This window comes from Limulus polyphemus, unplaced genomic scaffold, assembly GCF_000517525.1.
Source record: "Limulus polyphemus unplaced genomic scaffold, Limulus_polyphemus-2.1.2 Scaffold268, whole genome shotgun sequence".
Classification (NCBI taxonomy): Eukaryota; Metazoa; Arthropoda; class Merostomata; order Xiphosura; family Limulidae; genus Limulus; species Limulus polyphemus.
Window position 1 is genome coordinate 567,477 of NW_013665878.1, and position 25,631 is coordinate 593,107.

The following is a 25,631-nucleotide window of genomic DNA, read 5'->3' on the forward strand; positions in this document are numbered from 1 at the left end:
CTACTTTGAGACTAATAAAGTTTGAAGACGGGTTGAATGGGTAATGAATAAAACTTTATTACAAGTTTAACATAGTAAAAATTGTACATTGGGAAAAGCAGGTGTCTGACCCATACATTTCTTGGCTTTTGCATCTGAATTGTTGTATTTGAATTATACAAGGTGTTTCGTTTAGTTTAGGAAAATGAAATATTTGTCCACCAACATCATTTGCATGTATACACATTGGCACACATGTTAAATATAAAGGTAACTTGTTGTAGACTGCATTGATCTTATTCTTGTGCTGATCACACATTAACAAGTTAGTTTTCTCTGACATTTCAGAATTTATCTTAGAAGATGTAGCTTAAATTCCTTCTGGTCACATCAGTTATGTAAAGATTTACAAATACCTGAAAATGTTAATTACAGTGACCAAATGACATGGTTAACAACACTAGGAAGTTTGACCCTATTTGAACAAGTATATCATAAATAATTCTCTTGTTCTTATACAATTTTCATCAAGCAAAGAACTTTCAGACATTTAAAAAAAAGTGCAACTGCCTATTATTTTGTGAAAGTATGTGATGAATTCATTGTCTCTATTCTCTTTCCTAAATTCAGTCAGGTCATAATTTAGTTTAACTTTATAATACATTTTTGCCAATCCTCTTATTAGAGTGGTAACTGTTCTCACATGTAGAAACTCAGTGTACCTGAAAATACCACAGAATGACAATGGAAAGCTGTAATCTCTTCCAATGATTAGGAATTTAGATTTAAAGAATGCACAGTGATGAGAGAAATTAAAAAATATCTAGGCAATTTCAACTGTGGAGGAAAATAATTCTGATTTGAAGATACAAGTGATGGTAGTGATCTGGAGACTGATGGCAGAGGAACTAACTAATAATCAATGTCCTTTTAGAAGAGAATATTATCAAAAGTCAGTTTTGCAAGGCTTCACATACTTTGATAATTTGTTTATGTGTGTGTGTATGATTGGATCTTGGTGCTTAGGTTTCTGCATAAAAAAGTAAATAGTTATTTCAACATGACAAGTGAGTATGCAATATGCAAGTCCTCAACAATATGAAGCAAGGGCTTTGTGAATTCCCTTTTTTTGTGCATTTTGACGAGTTATTACATAAAATGTCCATTAAGTTATAAATTTGTTCTGTAGATATTGTATTGTCCTCCAATTGGATAGTGGCAAGCCTACGGACTTACAATGCTAAATTCAGGGCTTGATTCCCTTTGGAGGACACAGCAGATAGCCCAATGTGCCTTTGCACTTAAAAAACGAATGAACAAAATATTTTGTATTATCTCTTATGTTTTGGTTATGATTTATAACTCTGCATATTCTTAGAAATATAAGTGTTCCAAAATTGGCATTTCAACTTATGGTTATTTTAGATTAAACAATTTCATTTAGTAAGAGCTTGTATACTCAATAACCACTAACTTTGAAAAGGTAGAAAGGGGAAAAAATTTGTGACAAAATTTGAATAATTTCAAGATCAACAACATATGAGTATTAGAACACCACAAGTTTGCACTGTACTCAGAATGTCACTTCTGTAAGTTCTATAAGTCAAGTTTAAAAATAAAAAAATAATTTTGGAATAAAGCCATATTTTGGAAGGTTATTCCATCCACTAACAGGGTTTAATTTATTATCTATCTCATAGGAGATGAGAAGTCTAAAATCTTTGAAGTAATATAAAGTTCTTCCAAGGCAACACATCACAAGACTTTGACAAAATATATCTGAATTGGCTTAGGTCTACCCATCTCTCTTGGTACAACCACCTCCACAGCCATTACCACCTGCCCAATTTGCAATAAGAATCAATTATGGTGTTTTAAATACACAGCAAAGAGATTTTGACTGATGGAGTTTAAAAGCAACTCTGGTACAGAACAACTACCAATAGGGGTACTTACAGATAAATTTCCATAACAAATTAGAAATCTTCAAGTTCACTCAAATGACAATGGCAAAACTCACTGGTTTAAGGAAATATCCCCAAGCCCAATCAAGAAGTTCAACAAAGCATTAGTTACTCTCAATTTTTGTAGGAATGCAAAAGAAGATATATATAATTCCAAATCTCAAGTGGAATAGGTGGATAAAATCCCAGGCTGGGTTTTGCCTGGTCATAAAGCTTGGAGGTCTAACCAACAATGTAGCAGCTCATCCAAGTAAAAGAGATGAGGAAAGCTGCAACAAGACACAAATTTTCCAAAATATATGAACCAAAAAAAAAACAACAACCATAATTTCTACAGGACAAACTGTTCAAATCTGCTGCTACAAAAGCCTAAGGAAATAATGAAAACAAAGAAATAATTCAGGGTTCAAAGTTAATTTAGGCAATTTCTCCGAGACTGTACATCATGAAATTTGTTGAGAAATTCCCATAATGCTGAATGAGGATGCTTCTTTGGTTATGTCAGAGTTCACATACTTGACCAATAAAACCTTCCAGGACACTTTTCAAGAATTTTCCAGAATGGAATGATCTTCCAGGACCCAGAAACATCTTCATGTTACTGTCCAATTAACAACAGGCATAAGTATTTCATTAAACCTACTTTGTTTGGTTAATAATTATCAAATAGAAGATTTAAAAAAACTAGTACTTAACAAGTGGACAGTGTAAACAAATTCATTCAGAATCTGTCCTAACGTGAAATTATTTAATAGAGAGAGTCCAGTAACAATGTTGAATGTATTAGGAAAAGTAGTTTTATAGTTAAGCATTGCATTATTAAAATGCTCTTAACAAACTTCCAGCTAGCTTTGGTAACACTCAAATTTTCCTGTAAGTCAAATCTAATTGATGATTGACAGGTTTTACAAATTAATCTAATCTTACTATAATGGATGTATATATATATGTATCTGGTATGTGACTGAAATAATAAATACAATGTAGCGTCATCTATTGAATGGCATCACAAACAAAAGATTCAGACAATTAGAAAAATAACTGTGGTATGTCCAACAACCATTTCTTTATCACAGAACACAATTTTATATAAAAGTACTCTCCTCACAACAAGAACATTACTTTCAGTAGAACCATATGTGAGGGTTTGATAATTAATATTTTTATTGATGTAATTTGTAAATATAGTTTTCAAAAAATGGAGTTCTTAATAAAAAATTATTTTTTCAATAAATGGTACAACTTTAAATATATAAAATATTACAGTTTATATAAGCACAATCCAAAAACTTTTCCCATGCAGTACTTCCCAAAAAATCCTTTTTAGGGGGAGTTTCTGCTAGTATATAAAAGCTAGTTGTCTTTTGGTAATGCTCCATTCACCTGTGTCACTCAGCTTACAGGTGCAACAACTATCTAACTGTATCAGTCACATCAGCTTACAGGGGCAACAGCTATCTTAACTACATAGGTCACATCAGCTTTGTGAAATCTTTCACTTACGACAGAGCCACCAGAATAAGAGAACTTCATTAAATAGATAAATCAGGTATACTTCAACAATTTCTGCTTAGATGTTACAGGACAAGGTTCGGATGATATTATGTTAGTGAGGCCTTGGACTTCTTCTGCCTAGAGTTGTTTATTACTACCCCAGATAACTTGTCTAGTATATATAAAAGCCATTTGTAAATTTGTGTGCAACATTAATATGAGGAATTTTTTTATTTAAGTTAGACTATTCTTACTGATTTTTTGAGAATGTAATTCAAAATTGTTCTTATTTTTTCAATAGATAATTCTTTTTCTTTTATGATGAAAGGGGAAGTCTGGTGAAAAAAGCATGCTGAAGGAAGGTTGGGAGCCCCAGGTTTTTTGTTTTTTATTAAACTCCAACCCATCATTTTTTTGATGGGTCAGGCAAAGCTAGTATATATATATAAAGTATGGTCAACTTTCTTAACAATTTTTTAAATCTGGTTTTCAGTTATAGTTGTCAAGTCAATATTTCATAATTTATGAACTATATTTAAGAAAAGCTTTCTAGATTGTTACCAACAAAAATTTCAAGTCTCGTTACTTTTGTATGCAAGTGGAAGCACACAAGAAAAAGTGAGTGGTACATCAATTACGATTTCTGATTGGTCCACTGCAATGGTTATGCCATTCCCGCCTAGTATGCAAACTGCACATGATCACACCACTGTAATACATGAATTATTTTTGTAGAAAAACAGCATTAGTTCACAAAATTTAAAAAAGGTTTTCTGAAATGGAAACCGAGTTGCTTGAAAACTAATGTTTAATACAAACTTGTATAGTACATTACAAATAATTTAGGTAACGAATCCCCATCTTTTCTTTATAAATTCCATGACTCATGTGATCACTTCTATATACTCTAAAGTGTAACATAAACATACATACACCAAAATAAAACACACTCTACCATAGTTCTACTACCCCAAATTCTTGCTATGTGCTTCAGAAATGAAAACGACAGCTAATATGACGAGCAACATATCCCTACAAATAGGAGTCAAAGCTTACCAATTTGATCCTATAAATAAAAGCAATGACAATTAAATCAAGTCACTTGTTTTGTATGCAGTATCACAGGTTATTAGGAATGGAGAAGATAGACAAATATACTTTGATCCAAGGGCTTCTCTTCATAGAATATTTGCTGGCAAGAGGTCAATGGAATAAAAAGTTCCAGCAAAATGCTTCATATTAAACTTCCTATATAATGAGCATAAATCAACTTTACTCCTTCAGCAAAATTCTTCCTATCAAACTTCGTATATAGCAAACAAACTTTACAATTGCAGCAAAATGCTTCATTACCTTCTATAGAATAAATACAAACTGACCTTACAGGTGCAGGAAAATGCTTCGTAACTTTTTATAAAAAAAAACAAAAATTAACTTTACAGCTGCAGCAAAAGATCTTAAGATTTTCTACACAATAGACTATAGAAAAAGAAAACCAGTTTTGCAGCAATGTAGAATGATTCAAAAATTCTTTATGTTATAAGACAAAAGCAGAAAAACCATTACAACAACATCAGAACATTTCATGGGTTTTAATATAGGCCATACAAACAAACTTATTATTAAATACAGCATTTTATAAACATATAGATAACATATAAATGCTTCAGATCGTTCAACATAATTCATTTCATGCTTGTGTAAAAGGAATATTCAGAAAAAAGTATTATTTCTTGTACAGTGGATACGAGTATATTGGAGTTGGTACTGACAGCTCAATGTCCATATAGTTCTATATATACTTTTGCAACACAGTAATGTCAGACCCCATATTATCTGTTATATAAAGACCACAACTGAGAAGTTTAGAACAGTTTTCCCCTATTCTATATCTTGTCTAGACTTAATCCACTGAACTCTCCCCCTTCCTTTTTTGGTGCATACTAAGATGCTTTGCATGGCTAAAAATTGCTTCCAAACAATTGGTGTTATTAAATCAGCAGTGTGTTATTGGATCTGTAAAACTACACTTGTATTCATTTTGTAGTTATATAGTTACGTGGAATAGAAATAACAAAATATTTCTTTCTTCAGATTGTACCTATTAAAAAGTAGGTTGTTTTTAATTATTTGACACAAGGTGCAGATTTTTTTGTTTGTACCAAATGACAATGCAATTCTTACTGTGAGTATACAGTTTCTAATGTATTCTCAACTATTACAATAACATACTAATAATTCTCAATAGAAATTTAGTTTTAGTTACATTAAATAACAATAAAACAAAACCTCTTTGAAAATTGTTCTGTTTGTTTCCCTATATGAAAATTTTCTGTGAGGCTTGAACTTTGGATAGCTTTCAAATTATTGGATTGAGTGTGTTTTCATGATATATTTATAATTTGCTTCATCATACTTTTCAGCTCTAAAAAATATTTTTTTAAACAAATTAACAGTGCAAGGATCTGAAACTGGTTTAAAACTAACCCCAAGTATCTTGGGCCATGTTCATTATTTGCATGAGATGAAAAAATTCAGAATACCTTTATTTATCAATACAAGCAAAATCTGCTTTAAGCCTTGAATTCTTAGTAAAATAAAACTTTACCTTAAGAGTACAGATTTTCTGACATCTTTAATTTGAAAAGTTAAGCTCAAATATTAAATATTACTCTTCTAAATACAGTGCTTAACATTAAGAGTTACAGATGTGAAAGTATAAAACTCCTCCAATAGCAAGAATAAATGCTCTGGAAATTATGTTTAATGAAGTATGATAAATACTGAACCAAATCAACACTTTGGTGTTTTATTGTGTGCTTTTAATACATATAGATTTACATGAAAATTATTATATTATCATACAAGTTACCTGGCTCTTACTAGTTAATAAGTAATGTCAATGATTAGTCTAAACAATACAGACCCACATAATTTTATGAAAATTAAATCTTAAGCTAAGATACATTCATAGACAACCAATTTTCATGACTAAACAAATAGGAAAAATATAAATTAAATTTTCACAATTTCTGCTTTAATATTGGAAATTATTGAACTTCTTGATTCTGAAGGATTAAGTGGAGCCACTTGAATACGTGCAAAATTTCCACCGACAAGTCCTTTGGTCAGTCGTTCAGGGTTAATACAACAACATCCATCAACGTTCTGTAAATTACATAAAAAGAAAACGGTAAGCTACATACATATACAGTATCATTAACTTCCAATGAACTTGTAACATATTTCCTTTTTATAAAAACTAATACATTAATTACTGCAAATATTTGATCAATTTAAACAGTTGTGTTACCTTGAAAATAATGTCTGACACATTATTTTTCTTCAAAGGTACTTGCATAATGTTACTGGTTATAAGGTTTGAATAAGTTACTATTCCTAATTTTTGTATTAAAGAAGTTGATCCTGTACTATAAGCTTCGTACCAAAATACAGGACTAATCTAAACCTCCTAAACTGGCCAAATCTTGTGATATTATTGTCATTATATCTAAAATATTTATAATTGAGAAGGTACACAATCTAATCATTAGTTAGCTTATATTTGATCAGAAGTTATTAATAATTTTATCATAATGATATATTGTTAAAATAGTAGTTTGTCTTTTAAGTATTGAATAAATCAATGTCTAACATGTTGTCTGTTTAATGTTTAACAGATAAAGCCTGAGTACAAAATCACTCATTCTTAATATAGTGAATTTTTGTTCACTACTAGTTTAATATGTAATTAATAGGATCTGATTTTTAACATAATTATCTGATGTTTAAGTATATTTCAAAGTAGGAAGCTGTATAGAGACAGATGTATTACAATTTGATTAATGGCATTTATATTTATTTGTTCTGAATTTCAAGCACAATCTCTTTAACTTTCTCACTACAGGCTCAGTTCCAGGGACCAACCTCGAAACCATTTTGTGCTTGTTATAGTTTTCATACTATAACTTTTAATATAGTATGCATATCTTCACAACATTTTGCAGATTATCAGTAAACATTACAAGGTGTTAGTATACAAAATATCAGATTTTTTATTGAGTTTAAAGATTTTTAAGTAATGATTTGCTCATGTTTTTTTTCTTTTTGAATGTTGACTATCCAACATGCAAAGTAATTTTGATTTTAAGATTAAAAATACTTTCATCCATTAGAAAATTGTAATTTTTCACATGCAAAATCTTTATAACCTCCTAATTACCTCCAGATAATTATTAAACGTTTTTTTTAATTCATATTTTATCTTTTATTTTCACTATTATACCTCTGTATGGATTTGGTCGATTTGACCAACCTCGTAACTAACATAAAAATTAGAAAATAGATATAAATTACGCTTTTTATTCTAGAATGATTACAAATTATAGCAAGATCCCACAAGTGTTTAGTATAAATAGCTTAAGTCTCATAACATTATACATCTAAAGATATTTATTATTTTTATTTTAATGACCTTTCAGTCGTGTCTAACTGAACATTACAGAAGGTATAATGATATGGCACATGCCCTTTAAAAGGTGAACTGTCTTTAGTTTGTTCTATTGAATCAGTATTTTGTAAAATACAGTCACATTTGGTTATAATACATTACACGTGTATATATATTATTACTATTTACAAATACGTTCTTAAATGTCATTTATTTTTCTCAAAACATAGAACAGTAAATAATGAAATATAGAAAACAATTATTTTTTCTACTTACAAACTTTGTACTCATTGCCTGCTTGCCGTAATTTGCTGAGCCTTGCCAAATTTTGCATGTGAAGGATATAAAGCAAAATAATTTCTATGGGTTTTATATATGCATTTTGAAATAACCAAATATTATTTATCAGGCTTACTAACTAAACTGTACTTAGATAAAAATAAATAAATAAAAATTGCTTGTCGGACAACATTTTCACTTACCCCTTCTAGAGACCGAGAAAACCACATGGGGAAGATTCTGACTTTCATTTGGTTATTCACATGTCATAGACAGAAGTAGGTGTACATAAGCAAGTATTTCCAAAAATGAAAGAGGTGGGCAGGGCCCACTGTGTTTGATTTGCTAAATGTAGTGATATCTCAGCAAATAGAAAAGACAGGAGGTTCTTATTTCATATTCTAGCTTGACAATATTGGTAATTTGAGTTTGTAGTTCATAAGAAACTGTAGAATTTGTATTTGGGCATCAAAAACATCTAATTTGAACCAGAGCTACATTCAACATACGATGTGACACACACAAAAATTGATATTTAGGAATTTTGTTTTAACATTTATATTTAAGACATTAACTAATGTATAATACTAAAATTTGAATTATAATTTACAATGTGATACCAAATTTATTGGCATGCATTCATAAAATAGTAGATCAATAAAATTTTTAATGTAAGTTTAAAAACATGATAACATGCCCTTTGACCCCTGACCATAGGAAGACCCGTAGCGAGAGGGTTAGTTCTTCCATACATTAATGTTGAGGTTTAAAAACTACATCTATGAAAAGATAAATAAAATCTCCAAAACATCATTATATTTTAGAAACTATTATTTACTGATATTGTGTATATTTCTAGATTTTATTGTGGACTTAACTGTAATGCAAGAACCAATGGCAAGTATATCTGAATGGTCTAATGAACAGATAAGAAACACTAGACAAAGTGTACAAAATTCAAAGAGCAAAATACAAGTGTGTTTAAAAGCTCATCCTTACCTTTATGAAATTCCTGAGGTCAGAGGGCAATATCAATATATGTGGATTGACCGGTAGTTTAGCAAACAACTCAAAATTTTCATAGTCTATACACATCTCTTCTGTTGGTGGGTAGAGTGGATAAAAGCTAAAGATTAAAGTTTTAGTTTATTGCAATGCTGTTATGTCTTTTGGTGAATTTAAAGATACTAAGAGCTGATTGTTCAGTCTACTTAAAACAGAGAAAACATACATGCACACACACACACACATCTTTAACACCTTTTTGTTTCACATAGAGATATTAAGTGTTCAGTTTGTAATTGTGATTTAGAAGTCCACTGATGGACAAGTAATTCAAAGATGACAAAATAAAATAAAATTACTGTTAGTGGTATGAAATGAGGCATTGTGGGCCTATCCAACGACAATATCATTGAGGTCATGTCCTTCAATACATCATACCACAAAAAAAGTCCACTGCAGAGGTGTCAAGAATAAAAAATTACACATTTTAAACCAAACATCTTCAAAACTGATCCTCAACACTAATATCTATAAGCATAACTGCAGATGAGGTAAACATCCTATTCAAATAGCAAGGGTATTTTAGGCAGAGTAAACACAAAAGAATTTTGGATTTATTGCACTCTTCCTGGCTGGTTCTAGAGTTGGGGAGCTGGGCAATTTAATCAATAATCAAAGAGCAGCAATTGCATCGATTAGTGTCACATAAATTTATCAATTAATGGAAATTTCATAATTAAATTGACTATCACAAAAATAATGAACTAATCAGATTAGTACTTCTGATTATTACTATTTTCAGTTATTCCAACAATCAATTAATCAAAATTACAAATAAATCAATTGTTACAATTGTAATCAACTATATCCAATTAAGGTATCTAATTATTATTATTTTTGATTATTTCAACTATCCAGGTAAACAAAATATTGTCATCAAACATGTTCATCGTATCTTTGTTTTGGCAACACTATCTGTCACTGTGACTAATTTTGAATTGCTGACTAGGGGGTAGGCAAATGGTTGTCAGCATCTGCCATCAACCTTCTTTTTTGTTGTTATTGTTGAACTGCTAACTAGAGGTAAGGCAGCTGGTTGTCAGTATCCACCACTTCACCTACTTTTTCTTTTTTATCTTATGCCGATTAAAATATAGGAGCAAGAAGATATACAAGATAATGTTTTATACCTATAGGAAGTGAAAGGGTTTGTAAGCAATGTTAATCTTTTGTGGGTTAGAATGTTACAAAGAAGGCAATATATGCCGCTATCCTTACCAATGTTGAGATAAAATGTGATGAGCTAGACGACCAAGTCGATCAGAAGTTCCAGGACGGCTAAAACAGGAATATTAATTTTTAATGTCATCTTACAGAAAAATATCAAGCAAGAACTATGAGACAAAATAAACCAACACAAATTATAAAGACTATGTCAGCAATATATTAATACAGATATATCTTGTATCATTTTCATTTTAAAATAATCATGGAGAACTTAGAAACACCTCTGTCATATATTAAAACTGAAATTGTTATTTTCTCAATTATTTCTAAAAATGATTCCCTAATAATGTGACTAACAACTCACAAAGATATTTCTTCTTTCCCCAGGTGGAACAGAATGTCTGTTGATGTTACAGCAATGACAACACCGTCAATATTTAATAAACTTGGATCAGATACATAGTGGATATTCTGGAAAAGATGAGAGAACAATCTTACCAAAGATAGAAGTTGCTGCATTGACCCAATCATCAATGGTTACAAAACTTTTTTGATAAGATTTGCAGTGAATGCTCTGGTAAAGAACACATCTTTAAGTTTGAAGCTATAATAACCATGAACATTGAATGACTGTCTGTTTAGATTCAAAGAAGGACATTGTAACTTGATGGTAGAAAATAAAATTTATTTCTATCTATAAAAGAATATACAATCTAACATATCATCAAATATAACAAATTATTTAATTTTATCGCAACAGGCTTGTGTATTTTACACAACCTCCTAACCATCATGTAACCATGTAAATAATTAATGTATCTTCACAAAATTTGGCAAGTTTTCAGTAAATATTAAAAGTCGTTTGTCAACAAAATAATCAAAATTTTAATTAAGTATTTTTACTAAAACTTTATGATGTCAGTGTTGACTGCTCCAAATGCAAAGTGATTTTTACTGTAAGTTTAAAAAACACTTTTCTTCATCTGAAAATTTTCAAATTTCATTTGTGTAATTCCTAAAATCTTCTAAATAAACATAAAATGTTTTTTTTTCAGAAAAACTTCATATTTTATCTGTTATTTTCTATACTATTGCTCTGTACAAGCTCGGACAGTTTGGCTGATCTTGTAACTACCATAAAAAATACTTTTCAATCACCCTATTTTTTCTTTCTGGAATGACTGCAAATTGTAACAGGAAACAACAAATGTTTATCCTAAATAGTTTAAAGCTTTAAACAGTATACATCTATATACACTTAATTTTATTGTTTTATCATCTTTTGAACTGTGTCTAAGCAATAACCCTGCCACACAAGTTGTAAATTATCTGGTGAACATATAGCTCATGTTACCCTATTAAATTACGTAATGCACGAGCTACTCACAAGCATATCTCATGAAGAATATTTATTATCTTGCTTTATCTTACCTAATAAGTTTCTAATTTTTACATTTTAGTTACTTTTATAATAATAAATAAAGAATACAAATGAAAAACAAGAAATATAGCAGATACTTGGGTCTTCTCTTTTTTTGCTGTCAACTACCACACACGTGCACTTTGACCAACCCATTGCAAAAGGGTTAATCACAAGATAAAATAACAGAGTGACTATGATTATATTAGAATATATCAATAACTGGCATGACTTATGTGCTTATGCAGGCACTCAAATAATAACAAAAAAAAAGCGAGAAGGGCACAATTTTCCTTGATTTTTTTCAGAAATTTGGTTAATTTTTCAGTCTCCATGAACCTTTGACCTCTTATTTTCTTCAAATTCCCTCCCATTTTGAGGTTGTTTTGAAGTTTATGGTCACCTTGTTGAAGCTAACTTTGATAATAGACATTAATATACACATTATAACTTTTGAAAATTATGTATTTGGCTTTCTGATTCTTTTAATCTGACAAACAGACTCACTGAAAAATTAAAAACTTGATTAAGTAGTGAAGAAACACAATTATGCTGTAACAAACATTCCTAATGAAAAAGAACAACTTCATGACGCTTTGACCTATTCAGATATCAAAACAGATAATTTAAATAAAAATAAACATAATTACAACAATGTCCACTTTTGTCTCACTATAAAAACATAAGAATTTACAAGCATTTAAAACAATTATCCTTGAATAATAATTTCAACAGAGCAAAGTATGAGCAGTAGCTCACTCACTAAGTTACATAACTAGCAATGGTTTGTTTTCTCACAAATTATTTAATCACTGCCATACTCAAATGTGACTCTGAATTCAAGCTTATCAATGAAACCTAAACCTATTTTTAAGCTTCTTTGGTACTCTAATACAGAAACTGTGAGAACATTTTAGGCCCAGTGTTTTAAGTACTGATTTTATCACTTTAACACTACATCAAACAATGACATCCAACAGACAAATTTACAACACATTTATTATACTCCACTGTAATAATATTTACTTACTTCAAACTGTTTTCTGACAGTAAATGGAGGTGTTGGATAAATGAACTCATGGTGAATGTCTCGAATAGAAGGCACCAGAATTAACTGTGTTCCAGTACTGTAAAGTCAATAATAAAAACAGTTTAGCAAAGCTGAAGATAACTCATTAAATGTTTTCCAAGAATTTTAAGAATAGCAAAAGTTATTGAAGGAAACTTAAAAAAAAATCAAAACAAGCAAACATCGGCTATTAATTTAATTTTAAAACGTTGAATAAAACTCCTCAAAAGTGCTTATGGAGTTGCAGTAACAACAATAACTGAAGTAAAGAAAGCTTACGAACAATTACGTATAGCCACAATAATTTAAAGTCCCCACCCCTCATTCAGTGCTTCGGTGGTACATTTAAGGGTTTATATTGCTACAATACAAAGTTCAAACCCTGAGGTAGGCACACTACAAATAGCCATTGTGAAGCTTTGTGCTTAACAGCAAAAATTTTATATTTTCACTAAACCCCGCATGACTATCAGTGGCTTTACAATAGTTGTTTGTAAAAAATAAAATTAAAACTTGGAACATATATTTTACACATAAAATAAAAAAATTGGGCTAATTTTAAAGCACAAAAATATAATCACAGCTGAGCCACACAACAAACATACATATTTTAGTAACAAATACAAATTCAAAGAACATCTTTACAGTTAATTATGCTGAGCAGAGTTAGGTATATTGTTTTAGTTAGTTAATTAGTGTAATACGTGTAATTTTTAAGATATCATAATAATTTGGTCAGGAAGTTACGGCACTCAAATTGTAATCTGAGGGTTTAAGAGTTCAAATCCTATTACCAAACATGCTCTTGCTTTCAGCTATGAGGGCATTATGATTTGACAGTAAAGAGTAGCCAAAAAGTTTGCAGTGGGTGATGTTGATTAACTGTCTTCCCTTTAGTCTATCACTTCATAATTACGGACAGTTAGTACATATAGCCCTCGAGTAGCTTTCCATGAAATTCAAAACAATCAAACATAACAATACAGTGATGAAGAAACATATACATTAGATACTAAAACATCATAAAGAAAAAGTATACACTTACTCCTCCAATGAAAGTGCCATGGACTCTACTTGCTGTTCAAAAAAATTTTCATACGTTTCATTCATGCTTCCTTTCTAAAGAATAATGGAAATATTTTAAGAAGCAATAATTTTAACAACATTGAAAACTAAAATTTTTTATTAACAATTCATAATGATCAACTTTTTACATTTTCTCTTAATTTTTGTTATGTAAAAGAAAGTAGTTTAATTATCATGAGATGGTAGTTCTTCATAACAGTTTAGGATTTCGTGATTTTTTTTTAAAGTCATTCAAGTAGTGACTGTATAACCCTCTGTAAAAGTGTATTAAGAAAAAGATGCATATTATAAAGCATCTACAAATACTGTGGCTATTTTTTACAGAGTACACATCTATGAATGTTCTAGTTATATGCAGTGATGTCTATCAAATACGGACACAAAGAGTTTATTAGCCTACAAGGTACACTTTTAAATAATTGCAGTTAAACATACAGTATTAAATTCTTAATTTAAGGCTATGATAATCTTTTAAGTTATATTTTTCTACTGCATTGACTAATAAAAAAGTATCACTTTAACTGAAATATGATTTATTTTCTCCCTAACAAGATGTCAGCCATCTTCCAGTCAATATTACAACTTACAACCAACATTATAAACATTGTTTCTTAACGCAAACAATTGAAACAACAATATTATGTCTTTTGAAATTATAAAAATGGGATAAAATAGCTTTGATAATAGTTCTAATGAATCTGGATAAGGAGGCTGACATAGGAGGCTGTAACTCAGTTTAATTTAAAACTTTGTACTTACAGAACATACAGATAACTAGCTAAATAACTGGCTAAATATGCCTTTACCATTAGTCTTCCAGGATTACTAGATATTCCATGATTTGTTTAAACTAGTCTATTCTATTTTTTATCTGTTTCCTAAGAAACATTAAAAATTAAGAATGTTTAAATTCATTATCATCTTTTACCTCATATCTTGGTATTTTATGAAAGCATTTTTTGGTTATTAGAAACTTCTCTTCAAAAATTTATAAATGTCATTAATTAAGCATTTAATGTTTTTATAGGACTCCCAGTTTGATAGTTTTGAAAGATTTATTTTCAAAAAGGAACAGTGTATAAAATCATACCTAAAAATAATAGTTTAATTGCTCTGATGAACTTTCTAAAGCACCATACTTTCAGAACTATATTTAAAATGCATTTGTTGATTTATTTTAGAGATGTCAGGGGAGTTGACAAGGATTCAGAGAAGAGGTCAAATCCTACCAACATATTTGTAGTTTGGGTCAAAGAGTGAACAATCTCAAATTTTTTTTTTCTGGTATTATCCAGAGTTTTGATGGCATTTTTAAGCTACCTGGTGAAAGTAATAAAAATCCTGATGACTTTATCAACTTAGTTTAAAAATCACATCTTAATAACTTCTTTTCAATGCAGGTACCTATAGATTTTTTATTAAACCTACTTGACTATACAGGCTTTCATTTTAGGTCATGGAATCAACACTTCTGTCCAATACAAACTAGTGAATCCAAAAACTTTCTCATTATCATTTACTTAACCCTTAATAAAACAAAATATCTTTTGCTATATACACACACACAGTTTTTACACACAATAAATGACAAAGACTCTAACCAGAGTGCTAATGAATTATAATTTTTTATCAGAAACAATAAATATCTTGACAAATTTTTCCTGCAGAGTAGATAATATCAAATCTGCAAGGCACACCAAACAAGAACTAAGATTTATTCTAACTCATGACAACTTTTCTTCAAAGACTTGAGATACTATCATGAACAACAACTTTTGTCTAAGATTCCTGAACTTCATGAAACTACTTACTGAAAAACTTAAAACCTGATGCTTACTCTTGTTCAAAGAACCTTAAGACAGCCAAATCACAATATTATTTCATGCTGCAAGTCATATATATTGTTATCCTATTTTCAATGTAAAATTCTACTAAAAAGTCCATCTTGTACCTATAATATTAGATTTAATATTACTTTTACTTCAGTTGTTGATCTTCTATATATATTTATATAAAATTAAAGACAAGTTTAAGGAATAATTATACAATAATAAAAACACAAGGGACATTACATTATTTACTTCTGTATTTTTTTTTCAAACTATATAAACATTATACTACCAAAAGTACTGGGAGAGAATATTTTGAAAAAGGAAGGGTGTGTGTGTCAGGTTTTGCAGCTGGACCCATACACGAATAAGGACTGGGCCCATCTTTGGTGTTCGTAACAGCATGAACTTTGTTACTAACATTTGCCACTTATTGGATTACATTTAGAAATCTGAGCTGGTCAAGACAGGTTATGGGTGTTATTACTTTCAAAACACAGTTGAATAGAGCGTGTTGTGTGTCACGTTATGATATTATGCTGAGTGAATTACAGTCCTTCCCTAAAGAGTTCCTAAAAAATGAAAAGACCAAGCTCTAACCAACTATAATAAGCTCCATCATTCTTCATAATTTCAATGATACATTCATATCCAAATTGTTATTCAGTTCGCCATCAGGCCAAGATCTGTTCATTAAAAAAACACTAACCAGCTAGAATTCACCAAAGAATCATGAAGGCAGATCCAACATGTTTATTGCTATGATAAATCTACTTTTGGGCTTCAATTAATTTGTGAAGTCAAGCAGTATGAAGTTCTTTGTATACACAGTGCATGTGCCAGCCTACTGTCTTGAACTCTGAACATGGGTGATGATTTAATGACAGATGTGTCATTTTATAACACTTTTCAAGAGTTTGACTGGATCAAAGAATGATTAATATAAAATAGTTTGCAGATACTCTACATTAAAACACACATTGTGGTCTTCCATTTCTTCAGCACATTACCCTTACTAGACTTAGAGACGAGAATAAAGGCTAAAATGCTTTGGCCATTCATCATACCATCAACACTATATCAATTAATTTCTTTTAACAGATCTGTGACTTCCTTTTCCCATGACATTATGACTAAAAACAGCAGCAGTATGTCAGAGAGTTCACATGCAAATTTAGAGTGGACAGACCCACAAAAGCTTGAGTTGTGCTATTTTACATGCTTTAAGACATCCCTTAGAAACTTTTTGCATTTGCTGCAATTATAACAACACCCCAATACTTTTCTCAACCAGAAAATTACCTGCCTAAGTTTATATAATATCAGATACCTTTTTCTATTCATTTAAAAAAAAACATTTGATTCATAAGTGCACTTATCTACAAATAATCAATTTTATGCTGATAAACAGAAACATTATCCAAATTCTAACTTAGAAGTGGCAATTAAAAGCTCATCTAACAAAGACTTGATTCCCAAATTTTCATCAAGCATATAGTTCAATTTACGAGAATGAAGATAAATGTGAAAACACAATTAGCGTAAAATAATATTTTATATAAATAATTCAAAGCATTAAATACCTCAATTTCTTCATGTTTGGCATCAACAAATGGACCAATCTAAAAAAGGATACAAGTGAGATGAATTTACATCCATAAACTAAGTTATGTTACAGAAACTTGTATGTAATATATAAAAAGGTTTTATATTTGAGATATTAGATAACATAATAATTTTCTTTCTATAAATGATCTGTTTCCTATCATTATCAACAGAGTTTAATCTTGACAATTCCTAATATTTTTTTTTAAAATATTTACTTTCATTTTCTATAAAATTGACAAATGAACCCAACCGAATTACAGTTTAGAAAGGATATACATTAATGGTGTTACACATTGAAATGTAACAACTTTTAAATGAAGAAAGACATAAACATGCACTAAAGCACACTTTAGTAAAAAATCTCTTAAGTTTGATTTCATCTTACCAGTTTTGGCTTAAGCTAAGATTTAAGATCTTATTAAAAAATAGTGCCAAAGTGATGATTGTTTGACAATATCACGACCATCCTGTGGCATGGGAGATTAATCTATTGTTTTTGTGCAACACCAATTCTGATAAGTCTCTTGAGCATGAGCACCATCAAAAAGGCAATTAACTGATGACACAAGCAGCTCAAGGAACATAAATAAGAAAACTCACTTCAGTAACTGACTTATCAGACTCAAATACATAGTCCTGTTGGAAACTAATGGTTTTATTGGTACACTTCTAATAGCAAGTTAAAGCACCATTCAATTTTGCTTTTGTGTCCATAAAACGCTAAAATGTCCTACGGAAGTGCTTGACGGTTCAAGTAGGATCATTATCCAGAGTACTGTGCTTTCCACAGTTAATACTTAATGCAATTCCAGAATGTATGCTTGTCAGTGTGTTTGAAAAATATCAAAGATACCTTCAGGGTGTGCTGAAGCCAAATTAGATCACTCAGAGGTGGTATTAAACCTCAGTGCATGTAGGCCAGCACATATGTTACATATAGAAGCAATAAAAGCAGAGAATAGGTAGATCATTATCCCATGTAGAAGTGGTAACCTGATGATAGTTATACCAGTATGTACTTCATCACATGTGGAGGTGGTATAAAACCTGAAAATAAGCTATACCGGTATGTACTTTGTTACACATGAAGGCATTTTGAAATGAGGACAGGTGGGCTAGCATGTAAGTTAGCACACATTTCTATCTTTATTTATTTAAGTTATCATGTTTTAAAATATGTACAACCAATAGTAGACACCTTGTTGTAAAAATACATTAAACATGGAAAATAAAAGCAAAACTTGTAAAACAAGTCACATACATTTCTACTGCAACACAACTCAAAACACAGTTATTGTATTCACAAGAGCAAAACGATTATACTGATCTAAACATAAATAAAGTGTGTCCCGTTTGTAATACACATTAATTAACAACAATCAAAATGAGAAAAATACTACTGTCTTCTAAGGTAAATTTAATTATAGGTTCTTAAACATAATCTCCCATTTACGATATACATAACAGCCAATAATGACTGAAAATCTTGTTCAAAGTAAAATAAATCAAGGAATTCTAATCATTATAGGGTTTTAGTTTTCTTGTATAATGATTTATGACATTAAACACTTCTTATCAGTTTGTTATATAGAACTAGCTTCATTAATTTACAAGTTACTTTTTAGTTCTGATCTATATTGATTGCTTATTTTTTATCAGAAGATTATTAATAATAGGTTATAAGAATTACATTAAACTATAGAAAAGTGCAATTCTAGTGCACTTCATAAACTTACAAGTATACAAGCATGAGGTTTATGCTCTTTAATATAATGAATGAGATCGTGCAAAGGCTCATAGGAAAGTGTATCTGATGTTGTGAATGGTCCAGCTGCTACCACCAGTTGAAGTGATTCTGAAAAAAAGAGGGAGTATAATAATTCATAATTTTAATGTAGGCAAACAAGGAGAGAGTTGCTTAATTTACACAAAAAATAGCTTCTTTTTTTATTCATACAAATTTTGCAAGTTAATGCTTTTCTCATCACACATTTCATATACTTTTCTAAACAGACTAATCAAAAATAATATCCCGCTTATAGGTAGTAGCAAACTAAAAAAATGCAAAAAGAAAAATCCAAAATATATTAAGCCTTCCAGACCAGAGTTGTCACTAATATACCCTAGCTTTCTTTTTCTCAGTGAAAATACTTAAATAATTGCAATACTTAGTATCCAGTTTCTTCTTTAAAAAATTCATATAACTTGATTTAGTATTTCAGTAATTTTTTAAGTTGTGAAATTTCCAGTATAATATCATGAGATACTGTTTTGAAAAAACATTAAAATTCTTCCTTTCACCTTAGAAGTGCTTTTTTTTATTGATTAGAAAGTTCTATTTTATATATATATATTCAGTAAGTCTCAACTTGTTTGAGATTCATTACATATATATTTTGACACTTTATGTTGCCAGTTGAAGTAGTCACCATGTGTGGCTTTAAATCAAAAGAAACAGTAACAAGAGCTTATCAGTGACCTAGGACGATACTTTTCAAAATGGCATCACTGTAACCTTAATCACTCAAGGTATTGTGTTTTTTACCAACAGTATCCTTGGTCAAGATCAGTTATATCTAATAAATATAGTTTGTTTTCAATAAATAATAAGTTATTGTATATGAGTGAATATAATAAACTTTATAATGATTTTCAATAAAAAAGAATTTCAATCATCCAAATAGTTTGCCATCATTATTGTACTCCCAAAACCTAACATCATACAAGAAAAATCCTGTATTTTTCAAACAGATATAATTCAATAAAAAATTATTTTCAGCACTTTCTTATTTCAAGTTGAAAAAATAGAATAAAATGAAGTTATATCCTACCTGACCTCTCACTCTGTGTAATAGAACATTCTGGAAATGGTAAGGGAACATTCTGATGAAAAAAAATAAATAAATATATACATAAATATCAAGTAATAAAGTACCTGTTAGCTAACATCTAAACATTAGAGATAAGTTGAAAACTAGTTAGATAAGAAATCTACCACACAACACAATACAGAATTAGAAATGTACAAAGTAGGGCAGCTACATTATTCAAAAAAACATTTTTCATTATTTTCCATACAAAATCCAAGGATGTTTCAGATCTACACACGTGTTCGTGTATGAAACACTGATATTCCAACTTCCTTCATAATTCTACCTAATTAACACTTCTAATCTGGTTAGAAAGGGTGATAAAACTTCAGAACATAAGTTACTTTAGACAACGGCACTACAGAAATAAATATTTAAACAAGAAAACAGCTAATAATAAAATGTTGTATCTTTGTTTGTAAAATACTATATGATCTAAACTATTAATCAATATAATGAATTAAATAATTACCACCACGTAAAACAACAGACAGACTGATCAAAATTATATTAAAATATATAATTGGCATAGCTAAGTACCACAGTTTGCTCCTGAAGAAGAAAGGTCCACCTTTCGAGAGCACTCAGGTTATAAGGTTTTTATTCATTTCTACCACATCCAGATTCTGAGATAAAATGGACAGGACAATTTTCCCTGATCTTTTGATCCCTTTTTTTTCCAAATTCCCTGAGTTTTTTAGATTTTTCCAGATTTGTGACTTACATAAAAGAATATCTTGTACTTACTTTATAACAAGGCAATTGACAGGATAAATTACAAAGTAAACTGAGTGCAAGAAAAGAAATAAACAGACTGTATAAGACGTTTCATACAAAATTAAAACAATCCTTATCTAAATTCATAGATAAACACAGTGTGCATGCTTGCTTTCTGGACTCTAGACAACAGCCTGCTACTGGACTTGTGAAATGATCAACAAATTTCCTTCCCTCAGATGTCTTCCCGTCAACCAACTAACCTGATATCTTGTGTCGACTGTTTACATTCAGTGTTTCTTATTTAATGGTGAAACATCAGATTTACCTATAGCAACTAGTGCTACCTACATAACTGATCATTCTCATTCAGCATATGGAAGAGGTGCTAACTTCTAGATATTATTTACTCTACAAATGAGAGACAGTGCTGTCATTGACCTTCTTGCACAACATGCAGCATTAAAGCAATATTCCCCATACGTGGAGCAGGCATTATCTTTAAAAAACAAGAAAAGGAACAAAGACAGCTAGAAACAAGTCAACACAATAATTTTCTGGACTATGTGTTATGTGAAAACTACAAAAGATTCAAAATAAAGTAAAAATTTTGAAAATTTCTAACAATATAAGAATGTACAAAATGCATGGTATGGCTGCATACCACAATACTTCTTGAACAACACATGAGATTCAACATTTCAGAAATCCAAATACTTCCTCCGATAAAAGCTGTTAGATACAAAATAATTCCACAAAATCATTCACTGGGAACACGTCCTTTGTTATTCTAAATCTCATCTAGAATTATTTTGCTTAAAATTATCCTAAATGTAGCAGAAAGTAAATAACATATTGGAAACTCACACAATGTTTTCATAGTTTTTCTTAGTTTGTTTCTAATGATGATGTATGAACTTGCTGCTTTGAAAGCCAAAAAGATTTTGTTGTGATCCAAATATTTTAAGAAAGGATTGGTTGTTGTTAAGCAGAATGTAACACAATGGGCTATCTGTACTCTGCCCATTTAGGTTATTGAAACCTGATTTTAAGCACTGTAAGCCTACAAATTTACCGCTTAGCCACTGGGGTGCAAAGATGCTTTACCTTTGTTGTAGATTTCAATAAAAGATTTTTATGTTGTCATACATTCCTTAAGCCTTTCCATTAAAGTTTTTATTCAAAAACTAAGTTTATTAGAAAGCCAATTTCTTTACAAATTATTAATCGGTATGTTTCATTTAATATGAATAATAAGTTTTAAACCAATTTTTTATATTCATTCATATATATATATATTTTTTTAAGATTTATTTTCAGTAATTTTATAATTTAAGCAGTTACTTAGGCCAAGAAACATAATATAAACACAGCTTACTAAACAGTGGCCTTGTCATCAAAACAAAACTAGCTATGGTCAAGTGCAAAATGAACTATCTAATTCTACCTTATCATATTCCCAGAAAACAAAAAATCCAATAAAATATTTATTGATCATGTTAAATGTAATCTCAATGCATAAAACATATTTATCATTGCTGCATTTACACAGGAATATATTGTTAATACTGATGGCTTAACCTGGATGACATTATAATACCAGTAGCAGTCTTTCTGTGAACTGTATAACTATATGTAATTTGATTTTAGAAATACTGTTAATTACCACCACAGAATTGGTTTTATTATATTTTATTTTAGCTTTAATTAGTATCTTTGGCTTTCTTCTATTCAGAGCTTATTCATTATGATAACAGGTATAAACCACTTGCAAGAAACTAAGATACTTCAACTAGATTTTTTTTACATATAAGTCATTTTTCATATTAAACTTACATACATTATTTTAAGAACTAGTCTAATCAATCTGGCTGTAAGTTATCATTTTCCTAATCTGAAAATGTATTTCCAAACATACTTACTTCCGCTGACACTTATAGCTATTTCTCAGTCTCCATCCTTGACATCTAACATTGTGTTTGCTTGCTCCAGTCTTTTATACCACACTCGACTGCCCTTAGCAATATCTAATTTGCCCTCTATGCAGGTACTGTATATTAGCACTGTATGCAAACAATATAATCACTTTTCCGATACTTACCCCATCCCGGTCACTAACACTGGCTCTTAGTGATATTTTCTGCATACAGTGCTCATATACAGTACCTGCATAGAGGGCGTGTAAGGGCCAGTGTAAAGTTTTGCAAATTAGATATTGCCGAGGGCAGTCAAGTAGGGTATAAAAGACTGGAGCAAGCAAACACAATGTTAGATGGCGAGGATGGAGATTGAGAAATAGCTATAAGTGTCAGCAGAGGTATGTATGCTTTGGAAATGACATCCAAGATAAATTACAAAACAGGAGATCTATGACTGGCACTATCGAGATAATTACTGTCTCAGTTTTTCCAATAAAAATATATTTGTTTTATATCATTATACGTATTATTTCTTAAATAATCTTTATGTCAGAATCTATTTATTCCATACACTTGAACTGCAGATATTGAAGGTTAAACATACTGTATTTTAAAGATTTTTAAAAACACAATTTTTGCTCTAAAGTTTTAGCTTAAACTTATTTTTTGAAGTTTGTGTAGCATTTTCTATCAGTAAAGTAACAAATGAGTTCTTGAAAATGTTTGATGTTATCTAAAAATTCATAAACCATTTTATCCAGTATGATTATTTATATTACTTTTCAAAGATAGGTTTTATTAACTAAAAACAAATTTGTAAGTATATAGGAGGATATTAAGGTGGTGAAAGCTTCTGCCTGTACATATACCACTTGTGTTGGTAGTTAGATCTAGCTACGGAGCACAATATAAACTGCATGGACCACTAAAATTACCAAGATACTGGTCCAGTGAATCAACAACTTGGAAAAAGAATTTCTAATGTTGCATTAAAGAATTCTGTTATTCAATAATTTCAACCTACTTGATAAAGATGTTTCAGTACTAGCTTCATTCCTTGGCTATTGATTCCTCGTGCAGCTAAGATCTGTTGAAGCAAAGGATCCAAGCCTTTTAGTTCAAATCCATCCGTGTTTAATGTTTAACTTAATCTGCATATTTACTTAATCAATATCATAATTCAATAATACTTCAAAACTTCCAACAACAAGCAGAATAATTGTTTCATCACCATAGCATATATCCAGCTAGTTTACATAACTGCTTAAAACCTACACTCTCATCTAGTTATTAAATATTAAGTATTACATAACACCAAGATACTTTATGTACCATAGAGCTTTTTAAACCTTTTTTTTTTCATCTTCCAGCCATGTTATAACTGTTTTTGGGTCTGTAAATTAATATAGGTATTAGATTACTACAATATATCTTCATTGGGATTAAACCTTACTTAAAAAAATTAACTGTTGTTAATAAACTGTTTTAGTATTACTAAAAAATAATAACCTTTTCATTGTTTGTTGAATCTTACCTGTCCAGGAAAGAAGGAATACTCCTTTAAGTTACTAACATCCAGTTGAACAGTTTGACCAGAACATGTTTCTCTGGAGCCTTCTAACATCAATGAGCTTGTGTTAAGCTTACCATTACCATCACATACCACTCTTCCCACTACAGTAATTTCTTCCTATTTTAAAATCACAAATAAGAATTAAAGATGTGTGGTTTGTTCACTGCTCATACTATATGTTACATAAAAATGTTATAGTAAATTTGCTTTAAAAATAGAACAGGTAACAACAGAATAAAGAAACATAAGAATTCAAGTTGTGTTTCTTCTCAAAATGTGTAAAATATGATTTGGTTATTTCAAAATTAACTAAAAGGTTTTCATTATTTATGACAAAAAGCTTTTGGCAGAGTTTATCAGTTTATATGTTATGCATAAAAATAAACATTCAATTACAAGCTACAACTAGTTCTTTTACGTACTGGCATGGGAAGACGTATGTGTGACCACTCTTCGACCTTATGCTCCTTTTGTAGAAAGGCAGTCATATCTTCAATACAATTATTCAAAACACTGGCTCGTTCCCGCAACTTCTCAAACATGTAAGAGTACTTTTCTTTGAGGGAATTCTCCTCATCATAATATTTTATAGAGCATCTCTGTTGTTTGCTTGACTTCCATACTGAATCCCCTTCACTACCAAACAAGCTAACAATATCTCCAGATGTAGTACGATTACCATATTTAGTTGAAGGTGTGACACTAAAAATTATAAAAACAGTAACTGATGTTGATATTTCTTTCACTATGATAAAGTTAGGTGACTGTAACCTAAATAAATCATGAACAATAACAAGGAGACTATTTCAAAATCAAATTTTTATGTGTTTGACTTTAACTCAAGATTTATGTCTAAAATTTTGTAGAACAATAAATCATAAAGAATGAAAAAAACAAACAAAATGAATGTAAATCTACATGTACTGGTTTTACAGTTAGAGTAGGAAAGTTAATGTCATATTAAAGACATATAATACAAAAATTAACTGAAAAGCAGCCATATACGTGTATCTGATTTATTCCTCGGTTACTATACTTCTTATTCTGTGAGTGCTAAGTATTTTTGTAATTCAGCAGTGCATTTATGGAAGCAGAAATAACTCATTATCTTATTTGTAAGGGTTTCCATTGCTGAAAATGGT

General features: G+C 30.1%; 1 protein-coding gene across 1 annotated transcript in view; it reads right to left on the minus strand.

The window, feature by feature from the left end:
* Window positions 1-5,033: 5,033 nt before the first annotated feature.
* The window catches only part of LOC106456886 (DNA polymerase alpha subunit B-like), a 34,173-nt gene continuing 13,575 nt past the window's right edge, over window positions 5,034-25,631 (minus strand). Inside the window, exons 6-17 of the mRNA XM_013916255.2 lie at window positions 24,912-25,191; window positions 24,451-24,606; window positions 23,941-24,003; window positions 20,242-20,293; window positions 19,147-19,265; window positions 17,386-17,424; window positions 13,933-14,006; window positions 12,849-12,945; window positions 10,763-10,869; window positions 10,450-10,509; window positions 9,166-9,292; window positions 5,034-6,605 (exon numbers count right to left, since the gene is read on the minus strand). Of these exons, the coding sequence (XP_013771709.2) occupies window positions 6,453-6,605; window positions 9,166-9,292; window positions 10,450-10,509; window positions 10,763-10,869; window positions 12,849-12,945; window positions 13,933-14,006; window positions 17,386-17,424; window positions 19,147-19,265; window positions 20,242-20,293; window positions 23,941-24,003; window positions 24,451-24,606; window positions 24,912-25,191 (1,327 nt within the window). The 3' untranslated portion in view covers window positions 5,034-6,452. The remainder of the gene's footprint in view (window positions 6,606-9,165; window positions 9,293-10,449; window positions 10,510-10,762; window positions 10,870-12,848; window positions 12,946-13,932; window positions 14,007-17,385; window positions 17,425-19,146; window positions 19,266-20,241; window positions 20,294-23,940; window positions 24,004-24,450; window positions 24,607-24,911; window positions 25,192-25,631) is intronic.